Genomic DNA, 20,619 nt, shown 5'->3' with positions numbered 1-20,619 from the left:
CAACTCTTACCCCTCAGAAATGACAAATGCTCCAAATCTGGGCTTACTTTATTGTTCTATGGATTGTTTACACTAAATAAAATGTTGTTCTTGTTAGTGGTGGGGTTTCCCAGAAAGCTGATTGTTAAATATTTATTTACCAGCTAGCTACTCCCTGGCCTGAAACAACTGAAGGACATTGAAAAGTACTCTCCAATTTCAGTTCTTCAATTTCACCATCCTTCTGTCCATTCCACTCAGTGTTGCTCAGACTCAGATGCCTTAGAATCACCACTGAACAAACATGGAACAGTTAAAGTCTTACTTCTCATCAGCCACTATCTTTTGTTGCTGTCCTAATTCTCAATAAGATTAAATAAATGATTAGAGAGCCACAAAACAGCAGTGGGGACGTAGACCTTCAGAGAAGAGGAAGTCAGCTGTTACCCTGAGATTAGAACGGGGGCATAAAAGTCCCAGATTGCATTTTCAAAGGGCAAGGGAGAACCATGAAGTTGATATTACTTCTGACGTTGATTGTCCCAACACTCGCCAGCCCAAATACGCTCCGCTTTGACAGGTAAATCTTCCTTGCCCTGGGCTCATTGTCCACTCAGTCTATGAGGTAGTGACCAGATGGGGGCTCATCACTTATTTTCTTATCACTTTATGTTCTTACAGGGAGAAGGTGTTGAGGGTGAGGCTCCAGGATGAAAAACAAGTGAGCATCTTCAAGGACTTGGCTGACACTGTTCTGGTGAGGTTTTTTATGGAGGTTTCTTTTTTTGAAACTTTAATATCTTGGTTCTAAATGTGGTCTATTTTCTGCAGCCAAATGGTTTGTTTTAGTGTCCCTGAGAACAATATCCCACAAAGGACAGGGGAAAACAGGACAATTCAGTTAAATACATCTATTTCATCAACCACATGACCATTTGGGAAGTCATCTCCTAGCTCTAAGCCTCAGTTTCTTCATTTTGTAGAATAAGGACGAAAATGCCTGTGGGACTTCCCTCCCTCATTGGATTGTTTAGCCAGTGTTCAAGGGTCCTGTCAAGCCAAAGGTAGCAGGGTTTGGTGAGATGGTCTTCAAACCTTTTTTTTTGTTGGTTTATTGTTGTCCAATAACGTCCAAGTTCCAATTTGGGATTTTCTTGGTTTGCCATTTCCTTCTCCAGCTCATTTTATAGATGAGGAAACTGAGTCAAACAGAGTCAAGTGAGTTGGCCAGGGTCACATAGCCAGTATGTATCTGCGGTTGGATTTGAATTCAGGTCTTTCTGGCTCCAGAGTCTACTTTATCACTGTGCCACCTAGAGGCTTGGTCTTCCAGCATAGAATATCTCAAATCAAACTTAGCCTCTGACATACACTTGTTGTGTGACTCTGAATAACCTCTTAGTGTTCCAGGCAAAGTCTCCAAGAAGGTACCAGCCTGCATTGGTACAGAGGTTCCCTTTGATAGGATCTAGTCTTCAGATATCTATTATCCTGGTTATTAGTTTACCTAAACAGATATTAAATCAGTCATGTAGGAGGTAGAAGGCAGAAACCCAACCTAGATAAAATTGGATTAGACAAAGGTAGCTCTCAGGGTCGTCTGGCTCTTCCTTTGTCAGCAGCATCCTTTCCTCCCCTCTGGATCCTTCCTGGTCATGCCATCTTTCCAGGTTTCCCAAGTCATTCTTTTGATCCATTCTTTCTCTAGACTAACTATCAACCCCAGATAATGGTTAACTAATGATTAAGTAATAACTGGACTACTGTGAATTAAGATATGATAAACCTCATGCCCAATGGCATCTATATTTTAAAAGGGAATTCTGAGGGGAAAAAAACAGACTTTTAAGACAGGAATTCATCTATGAATTCAATTCAATATTTATTAAGCCCTTCAGTATGCAGGGTGCTTGTGCCAGACACTGAGGACAGAAGGACAGAAACCAAAAGAGTCGGTCCAGGTCCCAATGAAGCTTACGATCTTCTGGAAGGAATTCAACACAGAACTATAGATAGAAAGCTGAAAGGGACCTTGTTGTTGTTGTCATCCAGTCGTGTCCAACTCTTTGGGACTTTATTTGGAATTTTCTTGGCAAAGATACTGGAGTGGTTGGTTTGCTTTTTCCTTCTCCAGCTCATTTTATAGATGGGGAAACTGAGGCAAACAGGGTTAAATGACTTACCTGGAGTCCCAGAGCTAGTATTTAAACTCAGGAAGATGAGCCTTCCTTGCTCTAGTTCCAGTACTCTATCTACTGTGTCACCATGCTGCCCCAAAAGGGACCTTAGAGGTCATCTAAATCTAATCCCTTCATTTTGCTGTTGGAGAAACTGAGGTCAAGAAAAGTTAAATTCCTAGCCCAGAAGCACACAAGCAGTAACAGAGTTAAGATCTGAATTCTGATCTTATGAACCAGTGCTCTTCCCATTGCACAAATCTGTCTTCCATGGAAACTAGTAAATCAATATAATTATGAAATAATAATTCAAGTGAAAGAGAGTGATCTCTGGGGAAGATCAGAAAAAGTCTTGTGGAAGAAAAAGCACCTGAGTCATGCCCTGGAGAGAACATCCAAGGTTAGAAAAGTGAGAAGAAAATGCATTCCACTCAGGGAGGACCACCCAGGCAGATTCAAATGGGGAGATGAGGGTCTAGCCTCCCCAGTGAATGGCTCATCAACCAGTTTGACTGGACTGAAGAGTATGTGACTACGGGGCTTAATAAAACTGGAAAGGAGGTGGGCGGGTGCTAGGGGATAGAATACTAAGGATTTTTATTGGAAAAGAAAATGAAGAGCCATTAAAGAATTTTTGATTGGAGGGCAACGTGGTAAAAATCTATATTTTATGAACAACACTTCTGGAATGACAATTACAGGCAACAGGACTGCTATTTCAGAGACTTCCTGAAATCCTACCATGCAACTAGCAGCAACTATTCCCACTCCTCCCTCCATCCAAGGCTTGTATTATCATTATTATTATAATAATAACAGTATTTATATAGCACTTTAAAGTTTGCAAAGTATTTTCACAAACATTCTCTCATTTTGTCTTCGAACAAATCAAGGATGTAGGTGCTATCCTTATCCCTATTTTACAGATAGGGAAACTGAGGCCAGCATAATTGTGACTTGCCCAGGATCAAATTAAGTCAAGAAAACATTTATTAAATGCTTATAATATTCCAGTACAGGGAACACACAAAGAATCAGAAAGAAAAGCAGGTCCTGCCCTCAAGGAGCTTAAATTCTAATGGGGAAAGATTATACATTAATGAAATTTAAAAAGGACAACTAATGGATAGAGTGCTGGGCCTGGAATCAAGAAAACTTCTCTTTCTGAGTTCAAATCTTGCCCCAGACCCTTATTAGCTGTATGACCCTAAATGAGTTACTTGACCCTGTTTGCCTCAGTTTCCTAATCTACAAAAAGAGCAGGAGAAAGAAATGGCAAACTCCTCCAGTATCTTAGTTGTATGACATTGGGCAAGTCACTAGACCCTGTTTGCCTCCATCTCCTTATCTGTAAAATGAGCTGGAAAAGAAAATGGCAAAAAAAAAACCCCTCTAGTATCTTAGTTGTATGACCTTGGGCAAGTCAGTTGACTTTATTTGCCTCGGTTTCCGCATCTGCAAAATTATCTGGAGAAGGAAATGGCAAACCATTCCCATATATTTGCCGAGAAAACTCCAAATGGGATCACAAAGAGTCAGACACAACTGAAAAGACTGAATAACAACAACAGCAAAAAAGGGGGGAAAGGGGAAGATGGACCCAGTGGACAAGGACATTTTAAAGAAAGCTCAAGATGGTCAGGAATGTAGCCTGGAGAGAAATGAAGGCATGTCTGGCCTGAAAGCCCTCCTTAAAATAGTCATAGCTATTAAGTGTCTTCATTTTTCATTTCATTCCTATCCATAATTATAGTGCCAATGCTCCTCTCCAACAGAGGGATAAAGCTTCTCCATCAAAAAAAAAAAAAAAAACTATAAATCTTCCCCAAACTTATAGAGTGCTTTAAAATTCTCTCAACTCCCCATATATATTATCTCATTGGAACCTCACAGAAACCCCAAGTGGTAGGTAATATTAACTATTTAGAATTCCAAATGGTGTCTCCCCTAAAAGTTTGCCAAAACAGAAAAGACCAAGTCACACATTTCCTTTCTTCTAATAATTCCTATCAACTGACAAATCAATGACATGGCCATCCATCCATATTGATCCTAAAGATGGCTAAGACAAGACATTCTTTAGCCTCTACCCACTGAGTCAAGACCCTCAGAGGATCTTAATGAAGTGCTTCTTCCCCAAATGTCGATACTCATCTTCTTCATAGTACATTTACAAAGTAACAGACTGGATTTTTCTCTATAGCTTGACTTCTGGCATCCTAGTTCCATTCATGATGTTGTACCTAAAATGGAGGTGGACTTCCATGTTGGCCAAGATCAGTTCCAACACGTCCAGTCTGTTTTGGATAAAAATAAAATGCAATATGAGTAAGTATTACTTAACTTCTCAGATTTATTAGATATTCCAGAGTTGTATAAGAGTATGTATTGATTAATTAGCCATTCTAACAGAAACCCTTTTATTAAGTCAAAATTTGATGCTAACTGACATAAACTAACATCATACAGTTTTCTCTTAGGTCATAAGTGACAGCTCTCATCTTCTAATAATCCAGCCAAATTAGCCATTTGATATTGATCTGAATAACAATGCTGTAAGTCAAGAATTGGCTATGGTTGTAAGAATGACCCCAAATCTCTCCAAAGAAGTCAAGATTCTATTGGAGAAAGAATGAGCAGGGATCTCTTCCAGTTCATGAATCAGATCCACCACAGAGAGGACTTTGAGGCACATTTAGAAGTTATCAAAAAGAGTTTCATGAGGCATGGTGGGGAAAATAGAAACGAAACTCATCTTTGAATTGAAAGACCAGGTTCAAATACGACTCCTCTGATCTTGTGAACCCAACTAAGACCCAACTTTACTGGCTATCAGTGTCCTTCTTTTCAAAATAAAGGGTTTAGATTAGATTATTTCTAAAGCCTCTTCCTACTCTAAATATATGCTCCAATGAAATATGGAAGGGAAAAGTCTAGCTTATTCCACCTTCCCAACTTTTTAGAAAAATAAATTTACTATGCACTCAAATTTAAACAAACTAAAACCGTACTTAACTTCTTATAATTAAATATGAATTTCAACATGAAATATGCCCAGAACAACTATTAAGCTACTTCTTTCTCTTTGTTCTGTCTTCTCCATTCACCTCATTATCTGTGTACACATTTTCCTTTTCACAAAGTTATAGACAGTATGTATGCAGTTCTGCTAGTACTTTTGTCTTTATTCATGCTATTTATTTCTCTTTTCAAAATTATTTTATTTTTTAATGACATTCTACCATTCCACTATATCGATACTGATATCCCACTAAGTTGATTGTCAAATACTTTTGTTTGGTTTTCTTCTGATTCTTTGAACTAACAAATAGTATTCACATTTATAATTGAATTCTTGTTGAGTCAAAAAATATTTTAAGTACCTACTGTGTGCAAGGCATTTATTTGACTGAACTCTGGTTAGAGAATGATGAAAAATAATATAGCTTCTGCTCTTAAGAAACTTGTCTACTAGGAAGCATATGATATGGATAAGGATAAGGATAAGGATAAGGATAAGGATAAGGATAAGGATAAGGATAAGGATAAGGATAAGGATAAGGATAAGGATAAGGATAAGGATAAGGATAAGAATAGTACAGCTAGAATGAAATGGAAGAAAAGAGAGATTTGGGCAAAATTCTATAGAAAAAAAAATTTTTGTTCCTTCCTGAAAGTCCAGCCATAGGACGTCCACCTAACATACCCCAAGCATTATGGAGGAGGGGGACAGCTCATCTTATAAGGTATTTTAGGGCAAGTTTTTCTTGTTTTCACTCAGTCATTTCAGTCATGTCCAACTGTTTGTGACCTCATTTGGGGTTTTCTTGGCAACAATACTGAGAGGTTTGCCATTTCCTTCTCTGGCTCATTTTACAGATGAGGAAACTGAGGCAATGTGTTTTGGGATTTTTTAGGGTCACACAGTAAGTGTCTGAGGACAGATTTGAACTCAGGAATATGAGTCTTCCTGGCTCTAGGATTGACACTCTATCCACTGCACTACCTAGCTACCCTAGTTTTCTTAAAATTGGTCAAAATTAGGTACTATATTTGTTGAGATGAGGCAGCCAGTAAAGTGGAAAGAATGCTGGTTTTGGAGGCAAAAGAATCAGATTCAAATCTGACTTCTGATACTTACTGCCTATTTAATCTTAGACAAGGAGCAATTTTTATGGATCTCAATGTCTTCATCTGAAAAATGAAGAACTTGGACTAGATGACTTCTGAGGTTCCCTCAAAGCTCTGAATTTCTGATGCTGATTTTTCTTCCTTCTGAAACATAAACTTGCAAAATGAATTATTTTGCTTTAAAGAATGATCCTGAAATTTTATCTCTATGTGCTTTACAGTATCCATAATTGTATTTGCATATTAAGCACTCTTATAAGTAGATGTCACTTAGGATTCTGTGCCTAAATGAGAACAGAAACATCTGGGTGGACCTCGGCACCTGGCTCTCTAGAAACATATCAAGGGACATATTCAACACAATTACTTAATTGGACATCCCTCATTAGCCAGGGCCAATACACAATTTAGTTAAAAAAGCATCTGCTTATCCTGTTCTATTTTTCCATTTCCTGAAAATTAAATTACAAAGAAAAAGAGCTTTCACTTTTTTTAATGGAATGCGTTCTTCCCATAACTACATTTTTACGATGTTAAAAATGAGGATCAGAAAACACAAATAAATGGCCCCACACAAAATCCACTCCTTTCCTCGTTAAAAACCTGAGAAAGGAAGTGGACATTTACCCCTCTAAGAAAGGACCAGAAAACTGAGTTTAGAGGCAAGAGCCGCTAAATGTCTTCTTTTCTTGCTTCTTTTGGGTTTCAAATATCCACTTAACCTCTCTTCTCTTGAAGCATTAGTTCAAATTAGTAAATAAATTAGGGAATCATTAATGAAAGGTAATGAGAAAATAACTATCCTTAATAGTGATAACAAAAGCAATTCAGTGAATTCTTAGTAAGAGTTTTAAGACCCATCTCCTAGCACAGAGTCTTATAGACAGAAAGTTCTTAATAAATGTCTTTTCATTAAATGATAAGCTTCTGTGTTCAAGGTAAGCACTGGATCTGGAATCGGCCAGGGAAGCTCATTATTGCTGTGAAATTTGTCAAGTCTCAATTTGTCTGGACTCCAGGTTTTTTACTTCAAAATGAAAGGCGATGAAGTACATACAAAGCCTTTGAGGTCCTTTGGTGCCATGACTCAGCTCAGGAATCTCCCCCTGAGATACAGAAGGAGAGGGAACAGGGAGAAGACATCATTCCTAGATGCTATTCTGATTATCACCTGGTCCTCAGTCTCATGCAGTGGCAAGAGGGCAGAGCTCTGAGACAGAGGAAACGAGTTTGAATCCCAGCTTTTCTGTTTATTTCCTGTGTAACCTTGGCAAATCACCTACCCTCTTGGCCTCAGTTTCCTAATCTACAATGTGAGAAATTAAACTAGATGGCCCCTTCCAGGTGGATGATCCTGTCATGGTTCACTCAGATAAGAACACAGAAATTTTTCTAAAGAACAGCTCAGGTGTACACTTTTCAACCATGTCTAAGTGGGCAGTGAAGTATGGAATAGAAATGGCAATATGGAGAATTCACATCCTCATTTAAAAAAAAAAATCCTTACCTTCCATCTTAGAGTCAATACAATGTATTGGTTCTAAGGTAGAAAAAGCAGTCAATAAGGGTTAAGTGACTTACCCAGGGTCATCAGGCTAGGAAGTATTTGAGGCAGATTTGACCTCCTGTCTCTAATCTTTGCTCTCTATTCACTGAGCCATCTAGCTGCTTCCTCATACCTACTTTTACCTTCTCAGTGCACCCAAAAGAAAAACCTCCTATAGATTTTTAACTTAAATTAACTAGATTAGATACTTGAATTCAAAGAAAAATTACTTAGATCTCTATTTCAGTTTCTGGAAACTTTGTCTTCCCCATCATAAACTCATACTCATAGCATCTCAAGAGTTGCTACAAGAATCAAATGACATAATACTTTTAAAATACTTAGCCCAGTACCTGAACTATAGTACGTACTTAATAAATAGGTATTCTCTTCCCCTATGCAGACGGATGAGTATCTATCTCAAGAACAGGTTTTCATTAATGAGTTACCTTCACAGATGCATTGAATCTTTCTCTGTATCTGTATTAGTAGATAAGTCTTAAGCAGTTGCCTGATGCTCAGAGAGATCCCACTAGTGACAGAGGCACAATTCCATCCAGTTCTTCCAAAGACCAATTGTAACATTCTTACTTCATTAAGGTACCTCAGAGAGACAGTGACAGAGAATGAAGAAGAGAAGAAAGAGAGGAGAGGCAGAAAGACAGAGACAGAGAGGAGGAGGGAGGGAGAGAGAGAGAGAGAAAGAGAGAGAAAGAGAGGAAGAAGAAGATGAAGATGAAGGAGAAGAAGAAGGAAAGAGATAAGAGATAGAGAGGAATGAAGAAAAGAAGAAAGAGATGGAGAAAATAATGAAGAAAAGGAAATAAACAGAAGAATGAAGAAAAAAGAGAGGAGAGGAGAGAGAATGAGGAAGAAAGGCGAAAGCAATAGACAGGAATGGAGACTAGAAGGAAGAAAGGGGAGAGAGAGAGAGAGAGAGAGAGAGAGAGAGAGAGAGAGAGAGAGAGAGAGAGAGAGAGAGAGACTGTCAAAGTGTCCAGAGACTTTTAATATTTTTTAAAGTTTTATTATTTATTTTTAACATGCTTTATTTTTTAATTTTGAGTTCCAAATTCTCTCCCTCTCCCACCCACTAAGAAGGCAAGCAATACCTTCATAGGCCAAAACTTGTTCAGCCACATCCCAAACTGATAAGCATCCCCTTGATCTCCAGTATCAATTATATATGTGAAATCATTCAAACATATTTCCTATTAGCCACGTTTCCCCCCAAAAAGAAGCAAGAAATAAAGTGAACAAATTATGCTTCAGCCAGCACTCAAAGTACATCAGTTCTCTCTCTCTGGAGGTATTCTTTTCCATCATGAGTCCTTTGGAATTTACTTGGATCATAGACTTGATTTAATCAGAGTAACCAAGTATTTCACAGTTAATCATCATTACATTACTGTCACCGTGTACAATGTTGTCCCAGTTCTTCTCTGGTAGTTCCAATAATTCTTACATTATCTCTCATTAATGTATTTTCCAGGTCAGTTGCTTTCTAATAAGAACCTTCTTCTATTTTTTTTACCCTTTACAATTTGATTATCTTTTAATATCTCGTGTAATCATTAGCTTCCACTGTCCCATTCTAATTTTTAGGAAATAATTTTCTTCAGCAAAATTTTGTTCTTCTTTTTCCATTTAGCCTATTCTATTTTATGACATTCTTTTCCCCAGGGAATTTTTGTACCTCTTTTACCATAAGCCAGATCTATTTTTTAAATGCTATTTTCTTCAGCATTTTTTTTGCTTCTTTTATCAAACTGTTATTTCTCTTTTTACAATTTTCTTTCATTACTCCCAATTCTTCTCCCAATATTTCCTCTTAATACGCATCTCTTTCTTTAAATCATATAGCAATTCTTATTAAACTTGGATCCAATTAGCAATTTTCTTTGAAGTTTTGTTTGTGGCTGTTTTCACACTGTTATTTTCTTCTGTGTTTATGTTTTGATCTTCCCTCTACCCTAGTAGTTTTTTATAGTCAATAACATTTTTGTTGTTTTTTGCTCATTTTATAGCCTATTTCTCCACTTTAAACTTTCTGTTAAAGTTAAGTTCTGCTCATCTTGGGATAGGGAGGCTCTGTCCCAAGCTTCAGGCATTCTGATGCTTTTGTTTTCAGAGCTAGTTCTATGGTCAGCAGTTTTTCAGTGCTTCTAAGATAGTGTGATGTAGGGAGAGATGGAGTCACTGTTCTCCTGGTCTCTGCTCTGGTCTTTAACTAAGAAGGGTCTTTGGACTCCTTTAGCCTCAAAAATTAGCAATCTCTTGACCTTGGAATTGTGATCAGACCCCTACTCCCTTGTGACCATCTCTGCTCTGGAACTGTGACACAGAATTACATATAGGCAATAGAGTTCCCAATTAGTTCCAACCACAGTTAATGCCAGCAAAGGTTTCCCTGTAATCCTTTTCTGACCAGTTTCCAAACCCCTTAAAATTCTGACTGAGAACTACCAAAGCTGCTATTGCAGTGATGTTTATTATTGTCTTATAGGTGGGCTCCAGACAGGCTTCTACTTGGTGTCACAAACATTTCCTATTGACCTCCTAACTTTTCTGAGACTGAAGAAAGGTCTCACTAACACTTTTTTGGCTTTACTGATCCAAAATTTTATTTGAGGCATTATTTTTAAATTGTTTGAAGGGGAACATTGAGAGAGTTCAACTGGATTGACTCTAATCTGCCATCTTGGCTCTGTCCTGGTCCAGAGACTCTTAACCATTTTACATTTTACATCAGGGCTATGGACCTTTTCTCAGAATAATGCTTTTTTTTGTCTTGTTTATCATGGAAGACATTTTGGCTAAAAACTAGTAAAATAAAGATGTTATTATCCCATCCAAGTTTAGAGATCCACTAAAACCTATCCAAAAACCCCTTCAAGGTCCCTGAAGACCAGATTGAGAATCCCTGCATAGGATGAAAATTCTTTGTGAATAAGGACTGTTTTGTCTTTGATTTTGTATCTCTAATAGCTGATACAATGCCTTACATATCACTACTTAAACAAATACACAGAATCAGGATACTGAGTATTGAGTTTGGAGAACCAATAATAATTCAGTTTAGCTAGAAGATGTGGTTGATGAAGGAGAATATCAGTAAATGAGTCCAGAAAAATACTTCAGTGCTTGATCATGGTGAACCAAAAAGGAAAGGCTGAAGATTTTCTATTCAATCCTAGAAGTAATAGGGAGCCATGGTGAATTTTTAAGTAGTGGAATTACACAAGTCGATAGGATCTGAATATTTTTTAATATTAATTTTAATTTTTTAATGTCAATGCAATTTTAATTATCATTTTCTGACATTTTGCAATCCATGTTCTCTCCCTTTTTCCTACTCCTCTCCACTCCCCAAGATGGCAAGTAATATGATATAGATTATACATGTGTTACATGTTCACCATGTTGTGAAACAAGGTACATATTGCTTATGCTAGAGAAAATTTCATGGAGTAAATAAGTAAAGAATGGCATGCTTCAGTCTGCATTCACAATCCATCAGTTCCTCCTATGTCAGTGGGAAGCCTTTTTCATTATGAGTCCCTTAGGGTTGACCTGGGATCCTTGCACTGCTAATAATAGTTGAGTCATTCACAGTTGATTATCATGCATTAATTGCTGTTACCATTTTCAGTGTTCTCCTGATTCTGCTCACTTCACTTTATATCACTTTATATAAGTCTTTCCAGGTTGTGTTTTTTTGTGTGTGATCATCTTGGTTGTCATTTCATGGCACAATAGTATTCCATTACATTCACATGTCCCAATTTATTCAGCCATTCCTCAGTTGATAGAAATGCCTATAGTTTCCAGGTTTTTGCCATCACAAAAAGAGCTGCTATAAATATTTTGGTACAAGTAGGTCCTTTCCCTGTCTTTGATCTCTTTGGGGTTCAGACCTAGTATGGGTATTACTGGGTCAAAGTGAATGCATAGTTTTATGACCCTTTGAGCATGGTTTCAAATTGCTCTCCAGAATGGTTGTATCAGCTCGCAGCTCCATCAATGGTGTATTAGTGTCCCAATTTTCCCACATCCCCTCCAACATTTATCATATTATCAAGTCTGATAAGTTTGAGGTGGTACCTCAGAGTTGTTTTAGGGATAATGGTCTTTGGAGTTGAAAGGAATCTTAGAGGCAATCCAAACCAACTATTTCATTATACAGATGAGAAAATGGAGATTTAGAGAAGTTGTTATTGCCCAAAAGCATACAGAAATGGCAGAGCCAGAATTTAAACCTCGTTGCTCAACTATGAAATCTGACATCTTTTCTACTATCACAGAATGCTCTGCAGTAAATTCCAAACAATGAAACACTTTGGCTCATCCACAACATCTGACAATAAGTGGGCCAAGGAAAGGCTTTTGGTAGGGAATGATGAAAGAAAATGTTGATGGAACAGTTAAACAGAGTAAATGATCCAATATTTGGCAGGACCACAAAATCCAAAGTGGTTGAGGATAGGGATAGAATAAAGGGGTGTAAATTTGACCATGAAGTAATTGTCTTTCAATGGGGCATTCATAAATACCAGACTAGAGGATGGACGGGGGTAGATAAAGGTCATCCTTAGACCTGAATATCTTTAGCAAACAACTCCTAGAAAGCCAGAAGTGAGCTTATTACTCTCACTGTGACATCAGCAGGATTCCCCATGTACTGTCCTAGGCTACATTTGTTAACTCGGAAGCAGTATATCCAATTGATTCCCTTCATTCTGACTTGCCTTCCAACTTCTCCCCTAAAGATTTTCTGATAATAACTGGATGCTCTGACTCATGAGGGGGTTCATGATCATCTATGAAGGAGGTTAGAGTAGAAGAGAGTTGGTGAGGTCTCCAGAAAAGAATGGGATGAGAGTAAGGAGGGAACATGAGCAGGCAGAATCTGATGTAAGAGAAGAAGGGAGAATTGCTGCAAATAAAAGATAACTGTTTTCCTTTCTCTAGTAAGTGTGTATTTTGTCATCCCTCTGTCAAATAGAGTCCTGATTTATGATCTGCAAGAAGAGATTGAAAAACAGTTTGATGTGAAAGATGATAGTCCTGGCAGACACAGCTATTCAAAATACAATGAATGGAGCAAGGTACGGGAAAAGATTCCTATAGGAGCATGAAATTCTTCAGTTACTCCATCCCCTAAACACACACACACACACACACACACACACACACACACACACACACACACACACACATACACACACACCAAGTTTTGTTACATGGTTTTCAATTTCTAAAAAGTTATTCAATTACCTTAAATAACTTCTGCTCTTTAGATCGCTGCTTGGACTCAACGAATGACAGAAAAAAGTCCAGAATTGATCTCTCGTCTTGAAATTGGAAGAACTGGGGAAAATAATCCAATGTATGTTCTCAAGGTAAAAAAAATTCTTCTTAATTTAAAGATGGGTTGTGGTGGTGATGGAAGAAGCAACAATTAAGAGAGACACTGTGCTGTTAGAACAAAGGTTTTCAAAGTGTGGTCCATGGATCCCTTTGGACACCCAAGACCCTTCAAGGAAACAGTGGAGTCAAGTGTACTTTCATAATAATATTAAGACATGATCTACCTATGGAAACTTTTCTAGACAAGATTATGAGAAGAGAAATAAGAGAGACTGGGATACTAATAAATTAGCAGGCAGGAAAGAGAAAATAAGGAAAGTGGATGAGAGGAAATAATGAGAGGCAAATATCAGAGTGTGAGAGAGTTGATAGTCATCTTTCTGGCAAATGGTGTTTATTTTTTAAAAAAAATACTATAGAACATAGTCAAAGACCTCGGTAGCAATTTTAATAGTAGAAAAAAAAGATTTTGAAAATTAAGCAAATGGCAGATGAAGAAATGCAAATTAATAATTATAGTTGTCAAGTATCTAGTGATCTGCCATTTGCAAAAAGCTTTACACATATGAAATCATCTGATGCTCACAAGATATCTATGATGAGGCAGTTGCTATTTTAATTTTGCAAGTGAAGAACCTGAAGCTTTAATGGCTTACTGAAGGTCACATAACTTGTAAGTGTCTGGGGAAAGATGCAAACTCATTTCTTGATTCCTAATCCAGCATTGCACCAGCTGGCTGCCTTTAAGGTAGAATAAATGATGGATTTTGCACATCAACCTAATGTCATAGCAGGATATTCCCACAATTATTCCTCAAGCCTATTAAATTAGGAAAGCTTAGTAGCTCAGAGGATAGAGAGCCAGTCCTGAATTCAGAACCCAGGCTCCAATCTGGCTTCAGGCACTTCCTTGCTAGGTGACTCTGGGCAAGTCATTCACTTAACCCTTACCATTCTTCTGACTTGGAACCAATACTTAGTTTAGATTCTAAGACAGAGATAAGGATTAAAAGAGGGGAAAGCCTATTAAATTTTTGATCCTACTAATAAGTAGACCTCAGTGAGGACAATGGTTTGTTTAAAGCGTATTTCACTCATCAAGTTCTATCGTTCTTCACAAAGACTTGTTTTTCTGATTACCCAAGTAAAAAAGAATAGAGTGGGAGACTGTACCAGCCCAAAGAGAAGTCTACAGAGGGCAGGTTAGATATCACTAACTTAGAAAGTGGGCAGTATGTTTAAATATATGATTTTACACAAAGTAAAGCCTCAATTTTTTCTGAAACAGGTTGGGAAAAAGAGTGGAAAGAACAGGGCCATTTTCATGGACTGTGGAATTCATGCACGAGAATGGATTTCTCCTGCCTTCTGCCAGTGGTTTGTCTATCAGGTTGGTGAAATCGAACCTCTCAAAAACTCCCTTCTGAACATCATTCTGCTAGAATTTTTTAAGTCAATCTGCCCCTTTTAAATTCCACTTGTGCAGATCAGTTTCAATTTAATACTGCCAGGAGATACATAATCAGAATTTCACTCATCTTTTTCAATTTGAAAAAGCTGACACAGTCCTTTAAACTTCTCTCTTTTACACTAGAAGTTTACAAAACTGGAGGAAACTTTCTTCCATAATAACATAGAACCCTATAGAAGGCACTGCCAATTTGCAAGCTATTGTACATAAAAATGTCACTTTTCTTCTAAAGGTCTGAGAGCACAAAATTCTCATCTCTTTTTAGACATTTCACGTATCTCAGCTTGGAAATTTCCATACTCCTTTGAGTTTCCATTCTAATTTTAAAGAATCTTTTCACAGTAAATCCTCCTCACTAATAGAACCCCCTATTATTCCACCCACTGCTGTTTCCATTGTATCACTGACTATTATCATCTCTTCATCATCTATTTCTACCAACTACTCTGACATTACATTATTACATTGATCCCATATTCATGCCATCTCCATGGTTCTTATGGGCAAACTCACTGGTTTCAGGACTGATATTTGTCCGTAGGATAGCATGAGCTTAAGAGGAGTTGTCTCCAGTGTGGGATGGACTGCTTGAGCCCATAATAGAGCATAAACCATAGAGCATCAATTCTCGTGACTACGTTTACATGAGTCCCTGGTTAGGAAGTCAGAGGAGGGAGAACAGCCTTTTTGTTCTACATAGAAGCAGAGGGCTGGAATTGACTCCAAAGAACTGGAAAGATTTCAATCAGATAGAAGAATTTTTTGACCTCTCCAAATCCTTGAACCTTTCCCCAGACTGTCCCTATTTTCCATCCCTGGGATGATCCTTTGTAATTCTTCTAGAGACTTACCTAATTTCTCTCCATCCTTACATTCACAACTATGGATTGCTTTTGTTGTTGTTAATATTTTATGATTAGGAATCCATTTTACTCCCAAAATTAGTAGGATTCATGTTAATCTCCCATCCAAGCTCCATTCATCATGGGCTATCAGATATTTCATAATGCCTCACATTACTGATGATGAGATTTTATGAGAGAAGACTCTGCAACAACCCCTTTTTTTAATGTTCTGAATGTTATGATATCTTTGTAGCATGTTTATTGGTGCCCAATGTGGAATTTGAGGTAAAAATAATCTAAAATTTCATTTCAATGAAATTCATTCTTTCAATGAAGATTTATTGAACACCTTTTTATGCCAGGCATTGCATTAATGGATACAATAAATTAAAAACTATTCTTGCCCTCAAAAAATTTACATTTGACATTTAAAAACTACTAAAAAAAATTGTGAGTGTCAGAATTGTCTACATTCTTTCCTTTTCTCCCTCTTCTATAGGCCACCAAAACCTATGGAAAAAATAAAATTATGACAAAACTTCTGGACAGGATGAATTTTTATGTCCTTCCTGTATTCAATGTTGATGGCTACATCTGGACTTGGACCAAAGTAAGATTTCTATCTATTTGGAAATTTCCAATCCAATCTGAATACACCAAGTATAAAGCAAGTTATTGATTTTCAATTAGGTTTTATCCTAATATAACTCACTTTCTCTGGAGTTAGAATGGCATTCGAGGAACCTAAGTTACAGGCTGAGGAGCAACTATGTTTGTTTGTTTTTGTTTGTTTTTTTTTAACCATATTCCTGGTTAGATGCATGTTGCCTCATTCTAGTAATGTAGAACAATTAGAAAACCATCCTATAAAAAACATGGGAGTAAGTGTTCAAAGGGTGAGCTTAAAAAAGATTAAATCCTCAGTTTAAAAACATCTAACTTAAGAAAGACACACACAAAAAAAGATCACAGCCATTCCATCCCCTAGGAAGAAAATGCAAGATGGAAACCCTGGAGGAGTCAGAGGAGGCTCTTGTTGATACATCCACAGAAGAGAACTGAAAATATTAGTGATTATTTTTAAAGGGGCCTGTGTTTCACTGTGAAATGGGATACCTTTCTATCGTTCTTACTGGGGAACAAGGATAGCATTAATGATGCTCTCTCCAGATTCCTTTTCTGAATGATTTTATTACATTTCAAGGGTCCTACTTTGAATTAGGATCTATGGATCAAAAGATGTAATAATGAGCTCCATTATAATTCTTAATATGAGACAATATGACGTGATGTGATATAATGCAATGCAATGCAACACTGTATATTAGAATACAATATAACATAATACAATACAATATATTACAATATAACATAATACAATCCAATATTACAGTATAACATAAGATAATACAATATAATACAACATAATATAATACAATATGTATATTGTAATATAATATAGTAGTCTATCTGGAGAAAACTACACAGACTGCTGTCTATAGAAAAGAAAGAAAATGACTACTGTCATTTTCCCATTTAAAGAATTAACAGTAATTGATTTTTTAGGATTAACTGGATATAGTTTACAGAATCCATTTTTAAATAGTATTTATATTTTAGTGATAAAGGCTCAAAGACAGCATGATATAGTGGGTAGAGCCTTGACTTTGAATAAAGAACACCTGGGTTCAAATTCCACCTTTACTAATGGGGTGACCCTAGGCAAGTCAGAAAACCTTTGTAAGACTTGATTTCTTTACTCGTAAAATGGGAATGATTATCTCACCTACCTGAAAGGGTTTTTGTGAGGACCAAGCATTTTGCAAGCCAAGGCATTATATAAATATCAGCTATCATTACTATAAGAATGATTTATGAGAAATGATATGTGAGGAAAGTAGTTAGAGAGGGAACTGACGATCCAAGGTTCTTATATATTCAAACAGTCAATTCCTCTGTTAGAAATAAGTTTTATCTTTTGAAAAAAAGACATAAATAGGAAATACTATAAAGACAGGCATGATTCCAGGGTTAGACTATACATTATTATTCCCAGTTGGGGGAAGGCAATATTAGCAATAAAATACTAAAAATAACCATATTTTTCTACCAATTGGCAAGGACTTATTAAGTGTGCCCAACTGTGCTAGACCCTGGAAGGAAACAAATGCAAAGATAAGACAGTTAATAGGTCAATAAAACTGTATCAAGCACCTATTTCTAAGCACTGGGGATATCCCCCCAAAAAAGCTAAAATACAGTCCCTGCTAATAAGGAACTCATAGACTAATGGGGAAGACAATATATAAACAAGCTACAGTCTAGATAAATTGTAAATAAGCAACAGAGGGAAAGTATTAGAATTGGGGGAGATTGGAAAAGACTTCTTGCAGAAGGTAAGATTTTAGTTGGAACTTAAAAGGATACCAGGAAATGGAGATGAGAAGGGAGAGTTTCAAGCTTGGGAAAGAGTCATCGAATATTTCCAGAGTCTAGAAATTGAGGAACAGCAAGAAGGTCACTTGATCACAGAATGATGAATAGGCTGCCACCAGGAAGTGCTTTGGGGTCTGGCACTGGACACTAATCAAGGTGTTCCTCTTGATAATTTGGCTCGAGATATTTTTCATGTAAAGGAGTCAACAGAACTTGGGACAGAGAATTTCAAATCAGATAATATAGCACAGATGGAAAACATTGACATTTCACAGATAGGAACTATGGTTTCAAATGATAAAAGGTAGGAAAAGTTATAAGACATTCAGTGAAGGAGGAGTTTTTAAGCATGTTATGGGGCAGAGCAAGAAGAAGATGAAGTAACATAATAGAATGGAAAGCATGTTGGATTTGAAGCCTAAGGACTAGGGTTCAAGTCTCAGATCTTCAACTATGTAGGCTGAGAAAACTAGTGAATTTCTCTGGATTTCCATTTTCTCATTTGTAAAAGGAGGTTAGACTAAATGGCCTCTAACAGTCCCTGCCAACTCTAAACCTATGAAGCCATGAAATTATGACTATAAGATAATATTCAAAGTTGAAAAATGTATCATGTATTATTATATTCATTAGTTCCAAACTAGTTGAATAATTTGTATCCATCCCTAAGAAAAGCAACCATGCAGAAAGTATTTAAAAATTGCTAGAAAGCAATCACTTTGTGAAGCAATGAGAAATAACTAAGAAAGAGTTAAGCATTAAATATCCAGTTAAGAAGGCATTCCTAAGGGTCAACTAGGTAGCACAGTAAATAAAACACCAGACTTGGACATAGGCGGTCCTAAGTTTAGATCTGCCTTCAGATTCTTCCTGCCTGTCAAGTCACTTAATCCCAATTGGCTAGCCCTTGCTGCCCTTCTATCTTAGAATTGATACTTAAGTCAGAAGATTAAGGTTTGTTTTTTTTTTAATAAGATATTATGGAGGAGCAGCCAGGTGGCTTAGCGAATTGAGAGTCAAGGATTCAAATATAGATTCAAATGTGGCCCCAGACACATCTTACTTGTGCGATCCTGGACAAGTCATTTTAACACCCATTGCCACTTTTCTTCCTTGGAATCAATGCACAGTATTGATTCTAAGATGGACAGTAAGGGCTTAAAATGTATTTCTATATGCCATAGATTGTCTCCAATGCCATATCAGGATGTTTTTACTTTGTGACACCTGGTAACCCGGTAGATTCTAGCTCATTCCATTGACCCTTCATAGCGAATGAAGAACCATACAGTCATCAGTGCAAGTTGATCATTTAAGCACATCCATTCTTTAATTCCACAGGACCGATTGTGGAGGAAAAACAGAGCAAAGACTTCCAACTCCAAGTGCATAGGGGTCGACCTCAACAGGAATTTTGATGCTTCATGGGATTGTAAGTAGTAGATAATTTCAAGGTAAACTGTAGGGCCACGTTAAGAACCAGAAAGTAAAATCATCTCTGCCACTGTTTTTATTCTCAAATAAAAACATATTAAGTCTTTCCTGACTACAGAGCACTGTGCTAAATATTAGATGGGAGGGGGAAAATGGAGGGAAAAAAAGATAAAAATGGAAGGAGAGGGGAAAGGGACACTCAATTTAGAAAATATGAGCTTCTTGCCCTGAGGAATGCTACAGCCTAAAAGAAGAATGATACACAAGCACAGTGTAAAAGAGAGAATATACATGCATGCAAATGACATCATCTGTTGTCCTCATATCTCTCTGACTGACTTTGTGTCACAATTGTAACTGATTGCCATTTCCCTTAATATCCTCCTCAGCAAGGCTCCCTGTAGAGAACAGAGAAAACCCCATCCCTCTTACCTTATCCTCCATCCTTGTCTTGTCTTCCCCTTATAAACCCTTATTTGAGAAAAGAAGAGAAAAGAGAATTTCCTCTGAAATCATCATAGTTCACCCTGAGTGACTTAAAGAAGAAAGAAGAAGGGGGAGGGGAAGCTGAAAGGTTTCTGAAGAGGGGATGTATAGGGAGGAAGGGTAGGCAAAATTTGATCCATTAGTTATCCAGAATCAATCAATATACACCCTCAGAATATCTATTACAATAGATAACTATTAAACATTCACATAACAAGATTTGATTTAATCAAGACAAATTAGAGAGGAAAGTTCATCATTAACACTGGGGTTGGTTAAGGGAGGCAACTGGATATTAAAGATCCAAGAAGGAGATGACAATTAACTGGCCTTTAAGGAATTTTAAGAAAGTCATTAGACTCAGTTATGAAAGAACATGCCATAGATAAAGAACAGAGGCACAAAAATGGGGAAAACATAGAAGTGTCTGGTGGCAAGGGTACAGAATAAAGCAGTTTGTCTCTAGTATGACTTTCTTGTATATCAAACAAAGGATAATCAGGACTACTTTAGAGGGATATTGTGAGAGTTTATTGTTTAGCTGATTTAGACCTGGTACCATGGTGCTTTGGGATGACACTGGGATGACAATACACTGAAAATTCAGGTTGGCCCCAAATATATTTACTTAAATCAGATATGTTCCTTACTCACTTCCACTCATAAGATGGTACATTTTAAGTAAATATTTCCAAGCACCTTTTTTTTTATCACCCTGGCTAAGTCTTTTTCATCTGAAATGGA

At 37.1% G+C, this 20,619-nt stretch overlaps 1 protein-coding gene across 1 annotated transcript in view; it reads left to right on the top strand.

The window, feature by feature from the left end:
- Nucleotides 1-426: 426 nt before the first annotated feature.
- The window catches only part of CPA3 (carboxypeptidase A3), a 33,473-nt gene continuing 13,280 nt past the window's right edge, over nt 427-20,619 (top strand). Inside the window, exons 1-8 of the mRNA XM_001371174.3 lie at nt 427-559; nt 661-736; nt 4,360-4,484; nt 12,839-12,941; nt 13,134-13,235; nt 14,492-14,593; nt 16,019-16,129; nt 19,297-19,387. Of these exons, the coding sequence (XP_001371211.1) occupies nt 489-559; nt 661-736; nt 4,360-4,484; nt 12,839-12,941; nt 13,134-13,235; nt 14,492-14,593; nt 16,019-16,129; nt 19,297-19,387 (781 nt within the window). The 5' untranslated portion in view covers nt 427-488. The remainder of the gene's footprint in view (nt 560-660; nt 737-4,359; nt 4,485-12,838; nt 12,942-13,133; nt 13,236-14,491; nt 14,594-16,018; nt 16,130-19,296; nt 19,388-20,619) is intronic.

Source organism: Monodelphis domestica, chromosome 8 (genome assembly GCF_027887165.1).
Source record: "Monodelphis domestica isolate mMonDom1 chromosome 8, mMonDom1.pri, whole genome shotgun sequence".
Classification (NCBI taxonomy): domain Eukaryota; kingdom Metazoa; phylum Chordata; class Mammalia; order Didelphimorphia; family Didelphidae; genus Monodelphis; species Monodelphis domestica.
This window is presented reverse-complemented; position numbering and strand designations above follow the sequence as displayed.